Consider the following 21,270-nt stretch of genomic DNA (forward strand, 5'->3'; position numbering starts at 1 on the left):
CTTTTGGCCATGTCTGAAGAACTTAACCAATTTACTAGAAATGATGTATGGGATCTAGTTGATAGACCAAAGAATCATCCAGTAATTGGAACAATATGGGTCTTCCGAAATAAGCTGGACGAAAATGACAAAGTCATTCGAAACAAAGCAAGGCTAGTAGCACAAGGCTATAATCAAGAAGAAGGCATAAATTTTGATGAAACCTATGCACCAGTGGCTCGACTGGAGTTAATTCAAATGATGCTTGGTTTTGCTAGTTACATGAACTTTAAGTTATATCAAATTGATGTTAAGAGTGCATTCTTAAATGGACACATCAATGAAAAAGTTTATGTAGAGCAACCTCCAGGCTTTGAAAATGAGAAATATCCAAAAAAGGTCTATAATTTAAAAAGAGCTTTGTACGGACTTAAACAAGCACCAAGAGCGTGGTATGAAAGACTACGAAATTTTCTAGAACAATCTGGTTTTTCCATTGGTCGGGTAGACTCCACTTTATTTATTAAAAATTTTAATTCAGATATTCTTATTGTGAAAATTTATGTTGATGACATAATATTTGGTTCTACTAATGATTCTCTTTGTAAAGAATTTGCTAAAGCTATGCAGGAAGAGTTTGAAATGAGCTTGATGGGCGAATTAAACTACTTCCTTGGACTTCAAATAAAGCAAACTGAAGAAGAAATCTTCATCAACCAGGCTAAGTATACAAAAGAACTTCTCAAAAGATTTGGGATGGACTCATCGAAATCAAGAAGGAATCATATTAGCACAACTACTTCTCTTGATAAAGATGAAAATGGTAAAAATGTAGATACTAAGCTCTACAGAGGTATGATCGGATCTCTATTATACTTAACTGCTAGTCGACCTGATATAATGTTTAGTGTTTGTATGTGTGCAAGATTTTAAGCTAATCCAAAGGAATCTCATTTAACTGCAGTAAAACAAATTCTTTGTTATTTGAAAGATACTTCAAATTTTGGTTTGTTTTACCCAAAATCATCTTCCTTTGATTTAGTTTCATATAGTGATGCAGATTTTGCCGGAAGTAAATCTGATCGCAAGAGTACTAGCGGAACTTGTCATTTCTTAGGAAATTCCTTAGTCTCTTGGTTTAGTAAAAAGCAAAATTCAGTGTCACTCTCAACAACTGAAGCAGAATCTATAGCGGCTAGTTTAGCATGTTCACAAGTACTATGGATGAAACAGACATTAAAAGATTTTGGTTTGAATTACTCCACAATAACAATTTATTGTGATAACACTAGTGCTATAAATCTTTCGAAAAAATCTTGTTCAGCACTCAAGAACTAAGCATATTGAAGTTAGACATCATTTCTTAAGAGATCATGTGTTAAAAGGAGATATTTCGTTAAATTTTATTTCCACTAATGAACAACATGCCAATATCTTCACTAAACCACTTAAAAATGAAGATTTTATGAGAATTAGGAGAGAACTAGGCATTTGCTCATTTTTGGATTTATAAAAAGCTGATTTTTGAACAAAATCTCAAAATCGCACCATATTAGTCGACCAATAAATTTATATTCGACTGATGTTTTAAAAAAAAAATTAGAATGAGTCGCACCTTATTAGTCGACCGATAAAATTTTAGTCGACTAAAATTTTTTTAAGTTTCAACTGAAAGGACCCGATACCCCTTGGTTTTTAACGCACCGTTTCATTTCACACCCATTCGTTTTTACCAAACGAAATCCTCTCTCTATCTCTCTCCTCTCTCCTCTCTCTCTCTTCCGAAAAACCCTCGGAGTGTCGTTCGAACCTCTCCTCGCCGGAATCTTCTAGTCGTAACAGGGAGTCGCCAGAATCCTCTTGCCGTGACCGGTGCATCTTCAGTTCTTGTCGGAATCCTCTTGCCGAGTTCAGTGCATCTTCAGTTCTTGGAATCCCCTTGTGACAACCCTCTCACCTGTCGTCAGCCACTGTATCCTCTATTTCTGTTGCACGACACACGACAACATCTTCCTCCCGCCGAACGTCATTTGGAAGCCAACATCACCTGTTCTTCTCAACGACTGTGTTGATCAATCATTCTCTACAACTGAAATTTTTTGGGGAATTTATTTCAACCATGCCTCGTTAGAAGACTTCATCCACAAAAGGTTCTCCTCCTCCTACACCTCCAGCAAGACATGGATTTTCTCTCAGATTACTCCGAAATCCTCTTTTATATGATACTTTTGGATCAATTTCTACACTTCCTATTTTAACAGGCTGAAATGTCCTCTTTCACCTATTTTCTCGTTACAAAATCAGAGAATTATTTCCAGGTATTTCACATCTTTTTGATGCCTATGCAGACCCCCTTCATTATCCTTTTCTGATTCACTTGTTTTATACAAATTTATAAATTGATCATGAAACTGGAGTTCTTTCCTCTCTTGTTCGTGATGTTGAAATTGAGTTTGATTTTAAACTACTTGGACACATTCTAAGTATTCCACCTTCAGACACTCTTTTCAATACTATTGAACTTAATAATGAAAGAATTTTTGAACAAATTCTTCTTCTCGGTGCACCTCATTGTCCTCCTTTCAAAAATACCAATCTTCAAACTCGTGCACGCATTGCTGGATGAATTCTTGCCCACAATGTTCTACCTAAAACTGGATCTTTTAATTACTACTCCACAGATCTATCTACGGCTCTTTATGTCTTATTTGGAAATATTTTTGTAAATTGGGCCAATGTGTATTTTACTAATTTGTGGAAACAAAAACCATTTCTTCCGTATGGATGTCTTCTAACTCGTATTTTCAGACATTTCAAAATTTCCTTAACTAATGAAAAATATATTGAGCAAAAGGAGTTCTTTTATCAAACTATTTTTAAACGAATGAAAATCAAGTATCTGCCTCCTTTAAACTTTGATCAAACTGAACCATCTGAACCATCAATTTCTGAACCCTCACCATCTTCTGTGACACCTTTATCTCAAGCAAAATGAAAGAAATTTTCTACTAGTCAAGATAATGATGAAGTTTTGCAACGACTAGAAGCTTTGGAGCTGCATCAACACACTTTTCGTGAAGATGTGACTCAACAACTTTCTTCCATTCAGAAAGATATTACTGCAATCAAGGACTTGCTCAACTCACTTTTCTGATCTTTGTTCTCTATATTTACTAAACTTTGATACTTTATGGGTTGTAATATTTTGAACTTGACTTTACATTTTGCTTATGCTATTTCTGCCCTTACTCTTTTTTATTATGACAAAGGGGGAGAAAATGATAGAATTTGGTAGACACATGCATGGAAGTAGACAATGGAAATTGCAGGAGAAAAAGATAGATCTTGCATCTTGCATGAAATTAAGAGAAAAAGATAGAAATTGCATATTGCATCAAAATTGCATTCTTGAAAAAGTTTTAGAAATGCATGAAGTAATGATGGAAATGCAAACCAATTAATATGTGATATATGTGCTTTAATTGTACTAACTTCTAAAGTTTTGCAGCATATTGATAGGGGGAGTAAAATCTCCATCCATGCATCTAAATGCTCCATCTTTGATTAGTTTGTCATCATCAAAAAGGGGGAGATTGTTACGACAATGAAGCTGTACATGATACTTCAAGTACAAGGTTTTGATTATAAGCAAGTAAATCAACTGCATTTCAGCTAAGGCAATGAAGAAATATGACAAGCATTGAAGAATTCGATGAAGAATCTTTGAAGACTAGTGTGCAAATGTTAAATTCATTAAAAGTCTTAGATTCTTGTAAGAGCCTTACTTAGAGTGCATATTTAGGTTGCATTTCACCTAAAAAGTCTTTAGAAAAACTTTTCTAAAAGAAACCTTCATGAAAATCTTTTTAGAAATCTCTTTTCTTAAATTTTCGTGTTTATTAGTCGACCAATAGACTCACCAGTCAACTAATCCTTTCACGCCAATTTTTCTAAACAAAATGTCATTTTTGTCAAATTAGTCGACCGAAGGTTTTATCAGTCGACCGGACATAATGTCTGTTTTCTGGAAATTTAACAGCAGTCGACTAATGATTTTATCAATCGACTGAACAGAACATGTATTTTCAGAAAAATTTAGCAGCAGTTGAGTGAAAGGTTTTTCAGCCTACTGATGATATTATCAGTCGACTAATCTTTCTCTAGTCGACTAAGTTTCAAAATTTCAGATTTTCAAATGGCTTGATAAACATATCAGTCGATCGACGATAACTGTCAGTCTACTAATAGCTAATTATTAGTCGACTAACTACTGTTCCAGTCGACTAATTTTGTCATTTTCCTGAAACTTTTAAAAGGCGTGTCTTTTCATTTTTCAAACATTTTGATCGTTCGAAATGGACAGTTTTGACACCCTTTCATACCCTCAACGTATGAAAACTTTCAACTATAAATATGAGTGCATTTTACACTCAAAAGCACTGCAATTCAATCAATTTGAATCAATTACTCTTTGTTTTTCACTCATATTTATTTTCTCACTCACGTGATATTTTTTCACTTCAGTTTTTCACTCAAATTCCTTTGAGAGATAGTGAATTCGTGAGTAGAGTATTTCAACAACCACAAAAGCCAATTGCAACTTATTTGCATTTATAAGAAGAGCTCATAGGTTGTATTGTAAGTTGTTACTTGTTTCAATTTTCTGTAAAAGGAAGGACTCCTTGGTTTAAAGGAGTTGTTTGCTTTCAGTAGGTGTGTTACTGAAAGTGGGACCAGATTTGGTGTGTATGATCTTGTAGTTACACAAGGTTGATAGTTGAAATCTCAAGCGGGTTTTGCTTGGGGACTGGATGTAGGTCGGGAAAGACCGAACCAGGATAAATTATTGTGTTCTTTGTGTGTTTGCTTTGCAAATTGCAAAATCTGTCAATATTTCGCAGACAAATTTTAAAAGCACTATTCACCCCCCCCCCCCTCTAGTGCTCGTTGCCTCGATCCTACTGCACTTTCATAGTTATGTTGATGATAGCAGAGTAGGTCGAGTAGGTGTCTTACAATTTGATTTTGTGTGAAGTTCTCATTTCAATTCCTGAAGATAATGTGAGTCGCATATTCGGTAGGTGCGCTTAATTTAGTTGTTTAATGTCAAATCTGTTGTAGTGTTTTCTGTATAATTTGAGTTTAAATTAGTCTTTAATTCAGTTAAATTGTTGTGTAGAGGAGTTAGTGTTAATATGGTATTAGATTTAGTTTAGTGCTTAATTTCTAATTTTTCTTTAGTTTAGTCGATTTTAGTGTAATTGTTTATAATGCGTGTTATGTGTTTGTTTAAATTTCCAGCATATTAGTTAGTCCGTTTTTACGTTTCTTAGTTTTTAGAGTTCCTGCATAAACGTGTATTAGTGTAGTTTAGATCGAATGATGTTTAGTGATTGTTGTTATAGTGTTATATGATAATTAGTATAATTAGGTGTTGTTTGGTAGAATCAATAGAGTAATGTGTTTTATTGCAGTTTTGTTTAATTTCTGTATATAATACTAAGTTAAGTTAATGTTAATTCAATTTTAGAATAGATGTAATCATAGGTTATGTTTAAAATGTCTAGATTCGTTGAAGCTCTTTTTAGTCAAGTTAGAAGTCAATTAGCTAGGTCGATTTCTTGTAGTATTTAACATAGTAACTCATCCTAACGTGTATTTTATTGGCCATTCTTGTCCTTTGGGTTAGATTAGATAATGGATTAATTTTGAAATGCAAGGAGGGGCACATGAGTCATTCTATTGGAAAAACGGTTTTGGCAAATTGAGAATCTTACCTAAATTCGTGGAATTCAAGTAGAGGATTTGTAACTCCTTTGTGGCCAGCATTTATAGAAACCTCTCTCATTTTAATTTTGGAAACAAAGGTAAGTTTCAAATTCATTACTAAAATTGGATGGGGAAAGAATTTCAAAAAGGATGTGTTGTTTTGAATGGAAAGTGAAAAACGTGTGGATCTCCTAAATTGGATGTTTTTATTGTAATTGCAATCTTTCCAATTCATGATATCATTTTAATGATGGATGAATATGACTGATTTCCAAATTCGTGTTTCAACTTTTATAGCCCCTTCTTATTAACTTCCCTCTATTGACATAAGCTTATTTAGTATAGTATTAACTTAATATTTATTGATTAGGATTAGACTCTCAAAATCGTGTTTTTCTAATTTAGTTAAGTGTGTTGTCCTCTTTTAATATTAGTTTGAATATTGTTAGTTGTTTAGTATAGATAAATTAAATTTAGGTTAATGTAGTCCATGTCGATTTTAGAAATTAACTTTTATTGTTAGGTTTTTATATTAATTGATTTTCAATATTAATTAGCCTAATTAACCCCTCTAGGTTGGCGTGGACCCTATTCAAGCCATAACCTAAGCCGCCACCTAGCTAACCCCTAACCCTAGTTAATTAGTTTCTAACCCTAGTTACTAACATTAGGTTGTCCTTGGCATTTTAATTAGGTTTTTAAGGTTGTTAGTTAGCAATTAGTTAATTGATATTAGCTAGATTATTTATTAAGTATTTCATTATTTAGTTAGTTTAGATTTGATAGAATACATTACATTAGTTAGTTGTATTTATATAGTTGTTATAATGAGAATTAGATCTTAAGTTAGGTTAGATTAGACTTAACGAGTGGCTTAGATTAACTTTAGTTTAGGTTGTTTAATTTATTTCCAAGTTTTTATAAATTAGCTTAATTGTTGTCCTTTGTTGTAGTTTAATAGTATATTAGATTAAGTTCATGATTATTCCTACGTGTGGTTTAGTGTCAAGATGTGAAAAGTGTATTTCGCAAATGAATAGTGCACTGATTTTTAAAATTGATTTTTACCCTCTCGTGCACTCATTTTTTTATGTGAATTTTTCTAGAGTTTTCTGAAAATTATTTTTCTATTCTTCACATCAGTGTGTGCACTATCTGCAGACCAAAATTCAGCTCAATCCGAGTTGATTTGGTCTGGTTTTTAAGCATTTTGTGAAAACAGCTTTTTAGGAATTATAAATTTTGGGTCCTGCGATTTCCACGATTATCCTGATTTTGAAACGCTTATATCTGGAGATCCAGAACGAATTTTCCAATTCTATAAAAACTGTCTTCTTGGTTCTGTTAGTTATAGAACAGAAGTGATTTCGTGAATTTTGGAAATCGTTTGATTTATAAAATCATCTATTTGCGAGAAGCTGTCAGAATTCGCTTTTGTATTGCTTAGGGACAAACCAATCATTTAGTCATTTGTTTGATTTAATGTAGTTTTAGTGTTTTCTAATATTGTAGTTAGTGAATAAGAGTTAAGTAGACTAATTAGATTCGCTTTTCTTAGTTAGTTTAGTTAAATAATGTATTTTTAGTTTTCTTTAGTTGTTTAAGTGTATTTTAATTTCTACATTAGTTTAGAAATAAACATAGATATAGTGTAGATTTAATTATTATTTGTGTACTGACTTTGTGTTTTTATTGTGTAGGTTGATAAGTTAGAACATGTTTACAGGTGTATTTCAAAGATGAAGTGCAACTACACATTTGGTGAAAAGACAATTTTGCCCCTGGAGATCTGCAGAAGACTTAGCTTCCTACTTTAGTACATTTTCCTGTTTTTAGATTGTTATTTGATTCAAATTGTAATATTGACATAGTTGTAAAACTTTGTGATATTAATAACATGTTATTTTAGAATTATTTCAGAATGTATCCCGTTTCCTGTGGATTCGACCCGTACTCGCCACTTATGTGGAAAGTCGGTTTTTATATCTTTGGTTGACGATTTTCCTTGTTTTCATTGAAAAATATCTTTTAAAAATATGCATTCCAAAAGTCAAACCAGAAACGTTTTGAGCAAAGGCGGTTCGGCGGCGGTGGTCCGGCAGGGGCGGCGAGGATCGGTGACTGCTCTGATACCATTATTGGTTTTTGCACGAAGGGGACTCTGGCATTGAGGGATTCCTTTGTTTTTCTCTGTTTTTCTGTAGATGGATGATTCATCTATTTGTAGAGGCTTCCCCTCAACAACCTCACCGTTACTTCACCACCATCATCAACATGACTGTCACAACTATCACAATCACCACCAACAGCAACAATATCATTACCATCTCCACTCCAACACTTTATTGCCACCACCGTTACCATCACTATCCACCATCACCATTAGTCATGCTTCTCTTTTTCTTCTTCATTCTAGTACAAATAATTTGTGGTTCAAATATTTAATTAAAAATAAAAACAAGAATCATTGTAAAATGTGTTTAATTTATGTATATACAAAATAAATGATGACAGATCCAAACAGCGCTGCTTCTTCAGGTAATCATTTTCTAATTTCGTGTGTATGTGCTAAAATCATGTATGTGTTTCATAAATGCAAAAAAATACTAACAATACAGCCTTTCTTTTTAGTTTTTTTTTGGGGGGGAAGCTAATGAATAGCAAAACCGTGTATATATAGAAGCAAAGATCGATATTCCACTTACAGAGGTTAGTAGGTTTTCACTATTCTCCGACTGATTGAGAATGCCATTTCGACGACCACTGATGATCTCTAGTAGTAGGACACCAAAGCTGTAAACATCTGTTTTGGTGGATACCAGACCATGCAAAAAATATTCTGGTGCAATATATCCACTGCGGAGAAAAAACGGAAGAAAATTAAATGTCAACTATTGGATAAGCATATTCATATGATCCAGTTGATAACATGGATGCATCATTGAATTAATCATTCTGCTTCATTACATATATGCACATGTAGTCTAGCAACGTAGAGAGCCCTTTCACTGTTCCCGACTCAGTAAACTTTGTAACTTGTGCTCAAGTTATTGAGCTGAGTTGAAGCCACTTTACCCAGCCAAAGATCTGGCATTATCGACTTCGCATCATAACAGGATGATGTATTGCGTATCTAGATATCGGTCCCATAGAGAGAACAAGAGTGTTTTACCATCCTATAATGGAGGAAATTATACAACCTTTCAAGTGGGGACCATTCATGATGGACAAGGTGGTATATTCTTGCCTATCCCAACACTTTGAGTCTGTACGTGGAGCAAGGGTACCTCTCTACTGTTTTTTGATAGGAAAGGCATTTCAGATTTGTTGAATCACAGACAAAAAACTACTTTCAAGGCTCAAAACAGAATAATACAAATTAAGTAACTCCGGGTGAATACTAGTAGATGATAGAGGTCAGCGGTTCATACTAAAGCTGCAAGGCCCGAGGCAGCTCGCTGACCTAGTTTAGCCTCACCCATTCTACATTCTCTGCTAATGCGAAGTTGGGTCAACATTTTGTTGGAGGGAGCATCTTCAAAATGGACCTCATTTTTGTGCGCCCACACGTGCTGCTTCCACATGGTAATGACCCAACACCTCCATTCATAGCCTTTTTTTCCCCATATCCCTTGATTCCAATGGTAGAGAAACATGTCGCCCAGACTGCTGATCTGCAAAGGCGAAAGGCTGCCCAAAAAAACCTTGTGCAGTGCCATCACCCATTAATGAAGAGGTGAGTATTGGTCTTAGTAGCATGGTAGCATAGTCGGCACCTGCTTGCCAAGCATATGCCTTTTCTCTGGAGCATGGCATCGGTTGTCGTTCTACCATGAAACACTACCCATCCTAAGAGCACCAATCTGGAGGCAAATTTGCCCCCTCACAGGGAGCGGTTGGGAAGCCACAAAATTGAGGAGGGTCCTTGCACACAATAACATGATGCCATTGTGAACACCCCATCCTTCTCATGCTCCCACCATATGCGGTCCTCCACAACTGAGGGTTGTACCCCCTCCAAATCACTCATCAGCATGACCAGTTGTTCTAATTCTCTGGTATGAGTACGTCTCACATGCAGTCACCACTGATGCACGGTGGACCAACTTTCTCCTATTCACGCCCCGTGCCTCCGCATATTCAGAATAAGTTTGAAAACTTTTGACAGAGAGAGATCTCCTTGAGTCAAACATTCCTCTAAAAGTTGGTCTTGCTTCCATTTTCGAATTTTACCCTAATGTTGGACATAAAGAGGTGATAGACCTTCATTAGTTTCTTCCAAAAACCAGAACTAGTATTCCATCTTAAATTTTAAACCTAGTGCCAAGGCCAATCTTGAAGCCCGTACTTATTCCTCATGACTCCCCCTACTCCCTCTTCCTCATTGGCTATAGTTCACCACCACTTAACCAACAATGAGTTGTTAAAGCACCTTAGGTCATGAATTCCCAATCCACCCTGCAATAGAGGTAACGTGACTACCTCCCAGCTCAAGGGCGGCTCCAGCTTCCTATCATCACTGCCCCCCTTCCCCAAGGAAAGCCTTTTAGCACCTTATTATTTTTTTTCAGGACTGAAGTAGGCATGGCAAAGAGTCCCATCAAATGCTGGGCAATCGTGGAAAAGACGTGCTTCACCAAGATATATCTACTAGCTTTTGATAATACCTTTGCTTTCCACGATTCTACCTTACAACAAATTATGTTCTCTACTGGAGCCCAAAAATTTTCTTTGATCACCCCTCTATGAAATGAAATTCTAAAGTATTTCATTGGCAGATACTTTCGCTTGCACTGAAAAAACTTTTGAGTTGTAGCCTTCGTACTTCCACTCTCATCATTGAAAAGGACAAAGCTACTCTTTCTCCGATTTTAGCCAAACGCCCAAGATTTTAAGAAAACACAAACTAAACATGTTTTCTTCAAAAGCTTTACCAAAGATTAGTAAATCATTTGCAACTAAAATATGAGAGAAAAACTCCATGCCTGGTGAGCTCACCCCTATGAACCTTCCACAACTGCTAGCTTGCCTCAGAGGTTAGCTAAGAACTTTCATTGCAATAATGAAAAGGAGGTGAAAAAGAAGGTCCCCTTGCCTTAGCCCCTTACGTGGTTGAAAGAAAGCCCCCTGCTAGCCATTAATGCAAATTGACACCAAAGAAGATCAAAAAATAGTCGTTTAAACACCTCAAATTTCTCTCGTTCACTTCCAGACACCCCCCTGCCATAGATGTCAAACCTATAGGTCAGTGTAGGAGTCTAACCTTAAGTTTGTCTCAGTTTAGGTGTCATTTTACTCCTTTCCACTAAGAAAATTATCATTTTACCCCTAGGTCACTCTAGATCTCTATCAGTCAGAATCGACCAAGCTCATTCTTAAGCTCTAAACAGTTAAAATGTCAGTCATTTCTAACTCACCTAACCTCACGATGGAAAGATCGTGTTCATTTCTGATCATTCCTGCCAAAATGAGTTCATTTCTTGATAAATGAGCTCATTTCTAACCTGAATCCTAGTCCATTGTCTCTAAGTCAGTTATTCCTAGTCAATCCTATTCCTCTGAGTCTAGCTTGAGCTCACCAAGAGTTCAAGTGCTCGAGCTTCAGTTCAAACCACCCTTTCATGGTGTCGGAGTCCATTTTATCCCATTTCATCTCATTTCAGCTGAAATTGAGCTGAGTCCAGTCAGTTGAGCTAGTCTTTTAGTTTCAGATTTAGTTCATCTAAGTATTTCTGACTTTTACTCCAACTCAAACCCAGTATATTTTGTGGTTCATTTCACTACAGTGTGCATTTCTCATAATTTCTCTAAAAATTGCATCATTTCTCGACCATTCAGCCTAGGAGTCTGTTTGAGTCAGTGTCATCTTAGTTCTCCTAAGTTTAAAAATCGTAGGACTCAGTTAAACGAGTCGAAACTAGTTTAAACTTCATTTTAGTATTTTTTATTTCATATCATTTCTTATCATTTCTCATGATTTCATATCATTTCATTACATTGCATATCATTTTCGAGATGCAGCACTCTGGTTTTCAAAATCTCTAATCCAGATTCAATTTTAAAACCTTTCTTTTGAAATCAATTTTAAAAACCTGGGTTTTTATATCAATATTTGTCATTTGTCAACCCCCCAAATATCTATATTTCAAAATATTTTCCTTAGAAAACAATCTAGATTTATTTCAAACTCAATTTTTAACTGATTTCAAACTACAGATGAGACCCATCTAGGTGGTGTCACTTCTGGATTCCTTCATTTGTCAAAATTCTCAAAATTTCAGAGTCCTAGTTGGATCAGGACTTTGTATTTTCATCTTTTTAAAACCTTTTCAAAATTCCATTTTGATTTTAAATGAGAGGTAGTTTCATCCCTTGTCCATTTTCTCTGTTTTTGGTGAAAATCATAAAGTCTCAGTCGGACTAGGACTATATCGCAGAGTTTCAGTCAGATTAAGACTCTATCCTGATTTCATCCTTTATTCATGTTTTTTACCTGTTTTCAAAATCCTTTTTATCAGACTTCCAAAAGAGCCAAAATCTTAGAGCTTCAGTCGAATTAGGACTCTATCACAGAGTTTCAGTCAGACTAGGACTCTGTCCTCCATCTTCATTTTTACTTGTTTTTCAACAAAATCTTAGAGTTTTAGTCAGATCAGGACTCTGTCTCAGAGTCCCAGATGGATTAGAACTCTAACCCCGACTTTATTTTTTGAGAGAATCTTTCAAAAACTTCTTCATTCATCTCTCAAAAGCCAAATTTTAAAAGTTTCAGGACTTCGTTGTAGAGTTTTAAAATTTTAGGACTCTATACCAGAGTTTCAGTCAGTTCAAAACTCTACTCTAATGTCATCTTTTACCTCTGTTCTACTCATTTTACGAAAACAGACCCCGTTCTCAAAGTTTCAAAAATTCAGGACTCTATCTTAGAGTTTCAAAATTTTAGGACTCTACCCCAGATACTCAATCGGGTCAAAACTCTACTCTAACATCCTCCTTTTACTTCTATCTTACTTGTTTTTCGAAAATAGATTTTGTTTTAAGAGTTTCAAATTTTTGGGACTCTATTCCCAGAGTCCCGGTTGATTAGGACTCTGACCCTGATCCCGTATTTTGTTCATTTTTGCCAATTTTTGAAAAGATCTTTCAAAACCTCTTTATTTTTTTTTAAACCCCAAAAATAAAGAGCTTCAAATTTTTAGGACTCTGTCCGAGAGTTCTAATCGGGTCAGGACTCTATTTTAAAACCTCTGATTCTCATTTGGTGATCAACTCTGTTTTAAAAACTCTTTTCAATCTTTATTTCCACTTTTTCAAAACCCTGATGTGGGCCCCACACAATCAGCTTCACCTTTGTAAGAGTCTTAATCCATTTAGTACTCTATTTGGTTTAGAACCTCGATTTTATTTTTTTAAACTTTCCTTCAAAAACTTCCCTTTTTAAAATCCTTCATTTCAAAAACCTGATTTCCAAATCAGTTTTCGACCTTCTTCAAGCGGGACCCAAACTGCAAGGATACAAAACCCTAATTTTTAATCTCATATCATTTATATCTCAAAAATACAAAAAAAAAATTACTTAGTTTAGATGTTCTTTTGAAGTTTCTGAGAAAAAAAATCGTTTAACCCTTTATTTTCAAAAATTTCAAAATCGTTTTCTGAAAAATCAAGTGGGGCCCACATTGGGTGGCGCCACATTTGAAATTTTTGGTTATATTACAAGAAAAATGCTAATTAGCGATGGATATTTGTGATGGATTTTTTTCATCGTAAATTTGCAACGGAATAGCGAGAGAAAACTATCTGTCGCTAACATTCGAAATATTTGCGAACTTAGCGATGAAAAGTTTTTTCTCGCTAATTCCGTCGCTAATGAGCGATAGAATTTTTTTGTTGCCAAACACTACAAGAAAAATGCTAATTAGCAACGGAATTAGCGAGGGAATATTTCTGTCGCTAATTAGCAAGGGATTAGTGACAGAAAAATTTTGTCGTTCATCTGTCGCTACTTTTTTATTTAAATCGACCCATTTAGGCACAAAAATTTTCCTCTCTCCCCGTGCAAAATTTAAACCAACGACATTCTTGACTTCTCGAACGAGGGCGACTTTGTGGCGGAGGAACGCAAGGAAGAAGAGGAGTCAGAGTTGCCCACCGGTGCTGGAGGACCAGGCTGTCCCGACCTCTCTGGTCCGGTAAGTGGTTTTCTTTTCTGAGTGTGACTTTTTGTTCCTAGTCTAACGATTCTGTTGGAGGTTCTGATTTCAGGTCAACGGACAAGCGTGGGAACCAGGTCGGGAGCGCGTCGGTTCAGAGGTGCAGCCATTGCATTGTGCAGAATACCCCGCAATGGCAAGCCGGGTCGGACAAGCAGAGAACTAGGTCAAGAGGGCATCGGAGAGCACGCATGAGAGTGCACCGGTTCAAAGATGCACTCTCCTGCGTTGTGCAGAAGACCCTACAATGGTGGGCCAGGCCAGAAAAGCAAGGAACCAAGTCGGGAGGGCGCTAGAGAGCATGTCGGAGAGCGCACCGGAGAGTGTGTTGGTTCTTTGAAAAAGACCCTGTAGTGGCGGGCAGGGCCGCTGGGGTGCAACACATGTGTGGTGCGGTACAAGTCTGGCCTATTGCTGCTGGAATACTGCCCGGCAGGGAGCAATTTTTTTTTAATTTTTTTTTTAAATTTAACGATGAATTAGCGACGAATATTATCCATCGCTAATTTAAAATAATGACGAACTCATGATGACTATTATCCGTCGCTAATTTAAAATAGTGATGGATCATGTTTGTTGCTAATCTATCGTAAATTAGCCACGGAAGTAGCGACAAATATGTTCTGTCGCTAATTAGCGACCAAGATTATGCGACAGATGATATCCATCGTTAATCCGTTGCTAAATAGTTTAGCAACGGTTTAGTGACAGATTAGCGACGGATAGCGTCCGTCGCTAATCCACATTTTTCTTGTAGTGTTAGTTTAGGATTAGTCAGTGTCCTAGCTAGGTTAGAAGAGTCAAAAGTGATTTTAAAACTTCATCTTTGCTTTTTAACAACTTTTAAATTCGAGTTTTAAAAAAACAAATGTGGGCCTACCTAGATGGCACCACATTTGGAATTTCTTTTTTATTAATTAAGTTAATTAAGTCAATTAGGATTAGATAGAGACCCACCTAGGTTAGGATCCTCATAAAAAGCGTCCCCCCTTGGTGGTTAATTCTAGATAGGGTTAAAAAGTCAAAGTTAGGTATTAATTAGGCCCTAATTAAAGGGATTTTGAAAAACTATAAAAAGGGAACCTAAAGTACACAAGGTTTCCTGCGAGTTCTCTCCCTCCATTCTCGTATATGCTTATAAATAAGCATCTCTCTGCAGAGAGAGAGAGAGAGTCTCGATTCTTTCATTCATCAGGGTTCTTTTGTGAATGAGTCTTTCACCCATTGATTCAATCGGAATATGGAGGGGTTGATGTCCATATTTGGGCTTTCCTCTTTTGGGGATTTCTGGACGAGATTGAGATTGCGAAAATCTATCGTGAAAAGGATCGAGATATTGAGTGTATTGTTGACAGTTGCTTAGATGATTTGATTTTCTGTTTTGTTTTTTATGAATTACGAGTTTTTATGGTTTCAGAGATTGCTTGGATTTTAACACAGTGTTTTTTGCAGATTTCTCAATGGATCCCGCTTGTGCCCCACCACCCGTGGTAAGTAAGTGACAAAAATAATGCAAATCGTGTAAATACCCGTGGTGAGTAAGTGATGCAAGCGTATCACATGTTATTCAATTTATTGGATGCAACACTTTACTGTTCACACACTCACTTAGTTGTTGATATCTAGGACTGCTTTATTGGAGTTTAGAGATCATGCTGAGCATGATTTTAATGTATGAGAATAGAAGTGTTCTTATTTTTAGAGTATGAATTTCATGCTAAGCATGGTAGTAGTTAGCGGGATATTGGAGTGTGTTTGTTGCAGATACACGTTTGACAGTTTTTTGATATGAATGTTTTTGATGTATTGCAATGTTTTATGTGACTGTATCCATGCTTGCATGTAGTTACTTTCAATTTGATTATGACTTACATGTGAAATTGTATAATGAAAGCATGTTTCAAATGAATGTATCATGTTATGAATAGTTTGCACGTGAAAATATTAAGTTATCAATGCATGCATCATAATTCTTGTGATTGTATGATGTCATATATTGCATGATAAGTTTAATATTTTCTTCATCATAACATTCTGATGATTCTCTTTTAACTGGTTAGGATACTATTTGTAACATCATATGACAAAATGACTATAAACCGTGAATGGATGTAACGTATGATACTATTCATAACATTTTGATGATTTGAATGTATTGTAATACTTGATTTGAATTATTTGAATGTATTGAAATACTTGATGTGAATGATTTGAAACAATTTGAATGTATTGCATAACATTTTTTATTTGTTAGAATATGGTTCGTGGAGCTTACAGTGGTCGTTCATCCAGTAGTAGCCAATCTTAGCATTCATCTTCACGGGCTCCTTTGATAGATATATCATTTAACTAATTGGATGCTTGATTAGTTGAAATGCGCATTCTAAGAATTTCTAACATATTTTTTTACAAATGATGTTTCGCCTGTACATGACCCACCTATAACAGATGATCATATAAGTCAGGAGCCAACACAGTCATTCGAATAGTGTATATCGATAATCGACCGTAAGTATTTCATTTTCACTCATTGCATATCTTATAAATATTGTATATTGATATTTATTGTGTACCAATTCATGTGCAGCACGAGGTTCGAACCACAAGAAGTAGTACGTGATATTAGGAATTCACTACTTCAACATCTACCAGGACCGATTGCTTAATGAAAAGAGTATCCAAAAGAGGTGATAGACAGATTGTGGTCCTCATTCACGGTATATAGTTGTTTGTCATAGTTAATGTGTTTCATATTTAATTATTTGTTATAGTCATGTCTACTAACTTTTTGAAAATATTTGTAAGCTTTGAATCGCTTTGCGACTACGATAGAGGAACATGATGCAAGGAAAGTGTGGCAGAAGGTAGTTGCCAATCAATTTGCAGACATGTTACACAATATGAAGACTGCAGCAAGAAAAGCATCTGGCGGGATAGATGATCCACTGCAATGGAAAAGCCATGGACCTCCTACTATCAGGTCAGATGTTTGGGATGCAATGTGTGACAAGTAGACTGGAGATGCATTTCAAAACTGCTCAGTGAAGGCTACACAAAATTGAGCAAAAATACCCGAAGCCCATCTACACACAAGTGAATCTAGGACTTTTGGGAGCCACCTGAAGAAAATGATAAATCATCAATATATAAACAAATCAATTTTATAAGTATTGTTGCAAACCTATTAACTAAATCTTTTATCATTTCACTTTGCATGAAGCAGAAAAAGGAGGCATTGTGTCATACATGGATGTGTTTGTTCAAACACATAAACGTAAGACCACGGAAGAGTTCGTATCGGAGAATGCGAGAACGACAATAGTATGTATTTATTGTAATAATAATTATTATAATATACAAGTTATCAAAAATATTTTAATTCTTAATTATTAATTCATATTGTAAACATTATTTTGTAGGAGTCATATGAGCAACCTATGGCAGAGCGATATGGCGATGACTCTACTCAGCGTTCATCATTTGATCTTGCAGCATGGATGACTGCAGCAGGTGAACCCAAAAAGGGTCGTGTGTTCGGGTTTGGGAGTAATATAAACACCTCACCAGTCGTTGCTTCTTTCAGTCACGGCTCAGAGACTTCTCCCGTTAACATCAGCTCCAAGCATCCGACTGATTCTTGAGATGATGTAGGTCAGATCGTTAAGGACACAATGCGTGACTACTTTCATGAAACAATTGCCAATGTTCTCTTGGATGAGTTCAACAATTTTTTGCAGAACAAAGAAGTTTCGTTTGCAGGTGCCTCTCAGGTATGAAAGTTTCATGTGATGTATTGCATGTCGTTAGATTTCATATAACTTTGATTGCTTTAACTTAGGTGCATTGCATATAATTTATTTCAGTATATTTTGTTTATCAATACTGGCCTTTTATATAATATTTTAGTACAATATTTTTACTGCCTTAGAACACATATGAGCATGATAGAATCATATATACAGTTTTTTTACTGCCTTTAAACACATATGCGCACGATAGAATCACATATACAAATTTTTTTAGCCTTAGAACATATATAAGCATGGTAGAATCACATATATAATTTTTTGACTGCCTTAGAGCACATATGAGCATGGTAGAATCACATATAAATTTTTTTTGACTGCCTTAGAGCACATATGAGCATGATATAATCACATATACAATTTTTCGCCTGCCTTAGAACACATATGAGCATGATAGAATCACATATACAGTTTTTTGACTTTCTTACAGCATATATGAGCATGATAGAATCACATATACAGTTTTTTTGAATGTCCTAGAACACATATGAGCATGATATAATCACATATACAGTTTTTTGCATGCCTTAGAACACATATGAGCATGATAGAATCACATATAAAGTTTTTTCACTGCCTTAGAGCACATATGAGCATGATAGAATCACATATACAGTTTTTTTGACTGCCTTAGAATACATATGAGCATGATATAATCACATATACAGTTTTTTGCCTGCCTTAGAACACATATCAGCATGATAGAATCACATATAAAGTTTTTTTACTGCCTTAGAGTACATATGAGCATGATAGAATCACATATACAGTTTTTTGACTGCCTTAGAGCACATATGAGCATAATAGAATCACATATACTATTTTTTTTACTACCTTAGAACACATACGAGCATGATAAAATCGCATATATAGTTTTTTGACTGCCTTAGAGCACATAGGAGCATGGTAGAATCATATATACAGTTTTTTTGACTACCTTAGAACACATATGAGCATGATATAATCACATATACAATTTTTTGTCTGCCTTAGAACACATATGAGCATGATAGAATCACATATACAGTTTTTTCACTGCCTTAGAGAATATATGAGCATGATAGAATCACATATACAGTTTTTTTACTGCCTTAGAATACATATGAGCATGATATAATCACATATACAGTTTTTTGCGTGCCTTAGAACACATATGAGCATGATAGAATCACATATAAAGTTTTTTTACTGCCTTAGAGCACATATGAGCATGATAGAATCATATATAAAGTTTTTTTCACTGTCTTAGAACATATATGAGCATAATATAATCACATATACAGTTTTTTGTCTGTCTTAGAACACATATGAGCATGATAGAATCACATATACAGTTTTTTGTCTGTCTTAGAACACATATGAGCATGATAGAATCACATATACAGTTTTTTGACTGCCTTAGAGCACATAAGAGCATGATAGAATCACATGTACAGTTTTTTTGACTGCCTTAGAACACATATGAGCATGATATAAGCACATATACAGTTTTTTGCCTGCCATAGAACACATATGAGCATGATAGAATCACATATAAAGTTTTTTAACTGCCTTAAAGCACATATGAGCATGATAGAATCACATATAAAGTTTTTTGCCTGCCTTAGAACACATATGAGCATGATAGAATCACATATACAGTTTTTTGACTGCCTTAGAGCACATATAAGCATGGTAGAATTACATATACAGTTTTTTTGACTGCCTTAGAACACATATGAGCATGATATAATCACATATATAGTTTTTTGCCTGCCTTAGAACACATATGAGCATGATAGAATCACATACAAAGTTTTTTGCCTGGCTTAGAACACATATGAGCATGATAGAGCCACATATAAAAAAATTTTACTGCCTTAGAACACATATGAGCATGGTAGAATCACATATGCAGTTTTTTTACTGCCTTAGAGCACATATGAGCATGGTAGAATCACATTTAAAGTTTTTTTACTGCCTTTAGAACACAGATGAGCATGATTGAATCACATATAAAGTTTTTTAACTGCCTTAGAACGCATACTAGCATGATATAATCACATATACATTTTTTTGCCTGCCTTAGAACACATATGAGCATGATAGAATTACATATATAATTTTTTTACTGCCTTAGAGCACATAGATATGAGTATGATAGAATCACAAAAACAATTTTTTTATTGTCTTTAGAACACATATGAAAATGATTGAATTACATATAAAGTTTTTTTACTACCTTAGAACAGATATGAGCATGGTATAATCACATATACATTTTTTTGACTGCCTTAGAGCACATATGAGCTTGATTGAATCACATATAAGTAGTTTTTACTGCCTTAAGAACACATATGAGCATTATAGAATCACATATATAATTTTTTTACTGTCTTAGAACACATATGAACATGATAGAATCACTTATAGAGTATAATTTATTTCAGTATATTTTGTTTATCAATATTGACCTTTTTTTTCTCGTGTAGGTTGCTGGCAATAATCAGCGTAGTGGAGGTGAAGGGACAGATCAAGACAATGAACAAGCAAACGCACAAAGTCTTGGCGATGATTAGATTCATGTGTTGAATTTGTTCTACCTTCTTTTTGTTTCAAAAATGTAAATGTTGAATTATAAATAATTAGAACTTGCGAATTTGACAATGGATTGATTAATTGTTTTAGTTTTCTTTTATATGTATTTTGATGTGTACTTTATTTTTTATTCACAGAAAATATAAATTGTACAAGAAATATAAATTGTATCACGAGAAATTTTTTGTCGATATTTAATTTTCATTTTTATTTTAATTTTTTTCCTTGTTTGCGATGAATTAGCAATGGATATATCCGTCGCTAATTACTATTAACATTGAATTAAGTGATGGATTAGCGACAACTATAAATCCGTCGCAACACCAAAATCGTCATATAGTAACGATGGCCTTGCGACGGATATTAACATTCGTTATTCCATCATAACTTAGCGACGAAACTGGTGACAGATACATTTTGTCGCTACTTAGCGACGGAATGGGTGATTGATATATTCCGTTGCTAATTAGCATCAAAAAATTGTGATGAAAGCTATCCGTCGCTAAGCTGTTTAGCGTTGGATTAGCTACAGATTTAGGTCATCGCTAATCCACAGGTTTCTTGTAGTGGGTTGCCACTCCCATGAGTACATCATTTAATCTCACCAAGGCCAACACTACTCCCTTTCAAGATGCAACATTGTATCGAAGTATTGTTGGAGGACTTCAATACTTATCTCTCACATGCCCATATATTGTGTTTGTCGTTAACAAAGTTTCTTCATACATGCACCAGCTTGTTGGAGATCATTGTTCTGCTGTTAAGCATATTCTTTGCTACCTTAAAGACACCGTTTAGTGTGGTCTACTTTTATGTTCATCTTCTTCTATTTCCCTTAGTGCTTTCTCTGATGCAGATTGGGTAGGGTGCTCAGATGATTATAAGTTCACAGGTGGGTTCATTGTTTTTCTAGGCTCTAACGTCAT

The 21,270-nt window shown here is 35.1% G+C and overlaps 1 protein-coding gene across 2 annotated transcripts in view; it reads right to left on the bottom strand.

The window, feature by feature from the left end:
- Positions 1-21,270, bottom strand: part of LOC149812028 (cysteine-rich receptor-like protein kinase 25) — a 53,291-nt gene that overhangs the window by 18,505 nt on the left and 13,516 nt on the right. Inside the window, exons 6-7 of one of the 2 annotated variants that reach the window (XM_089993183.1) lie at positions 8,454-8,604; positions 7,993-8,160 (exon numbers count right to left, since the gene is read on the bottom strand). In XM_089993183.1, coding sequence (XP_089849309.1) covers positions 8,131-8,160; positions 8,454-8,604 — 181 coding nt within the window. In that variant the 3' untranslated portion in view covers positions 7,993-8,130. Of the gene's footprint in view, positions 1-7,992; positions 8,161-8,453; positions 8,605-21,270 lie in introns of those variants that run through there. The other variant, XM_089993182.1, reaches the window with a different exon arrangement.

Source organism: Nuphar pumila, chromosome 17 (assembly GCF_984573655.1).
Source record: "Nuphar pumila chromosome 17, dmNupPumi1.hap1.1, whole genome shotgun sequence".
NCBI classification, from domain to species: domain Eukaryota; kingdom Viridiplantae; phylum Streptophyta; class Magnoliopsida; order Nymphaeales; family Nymphaeaceae; genus Nuphar; species Nuphar pumila.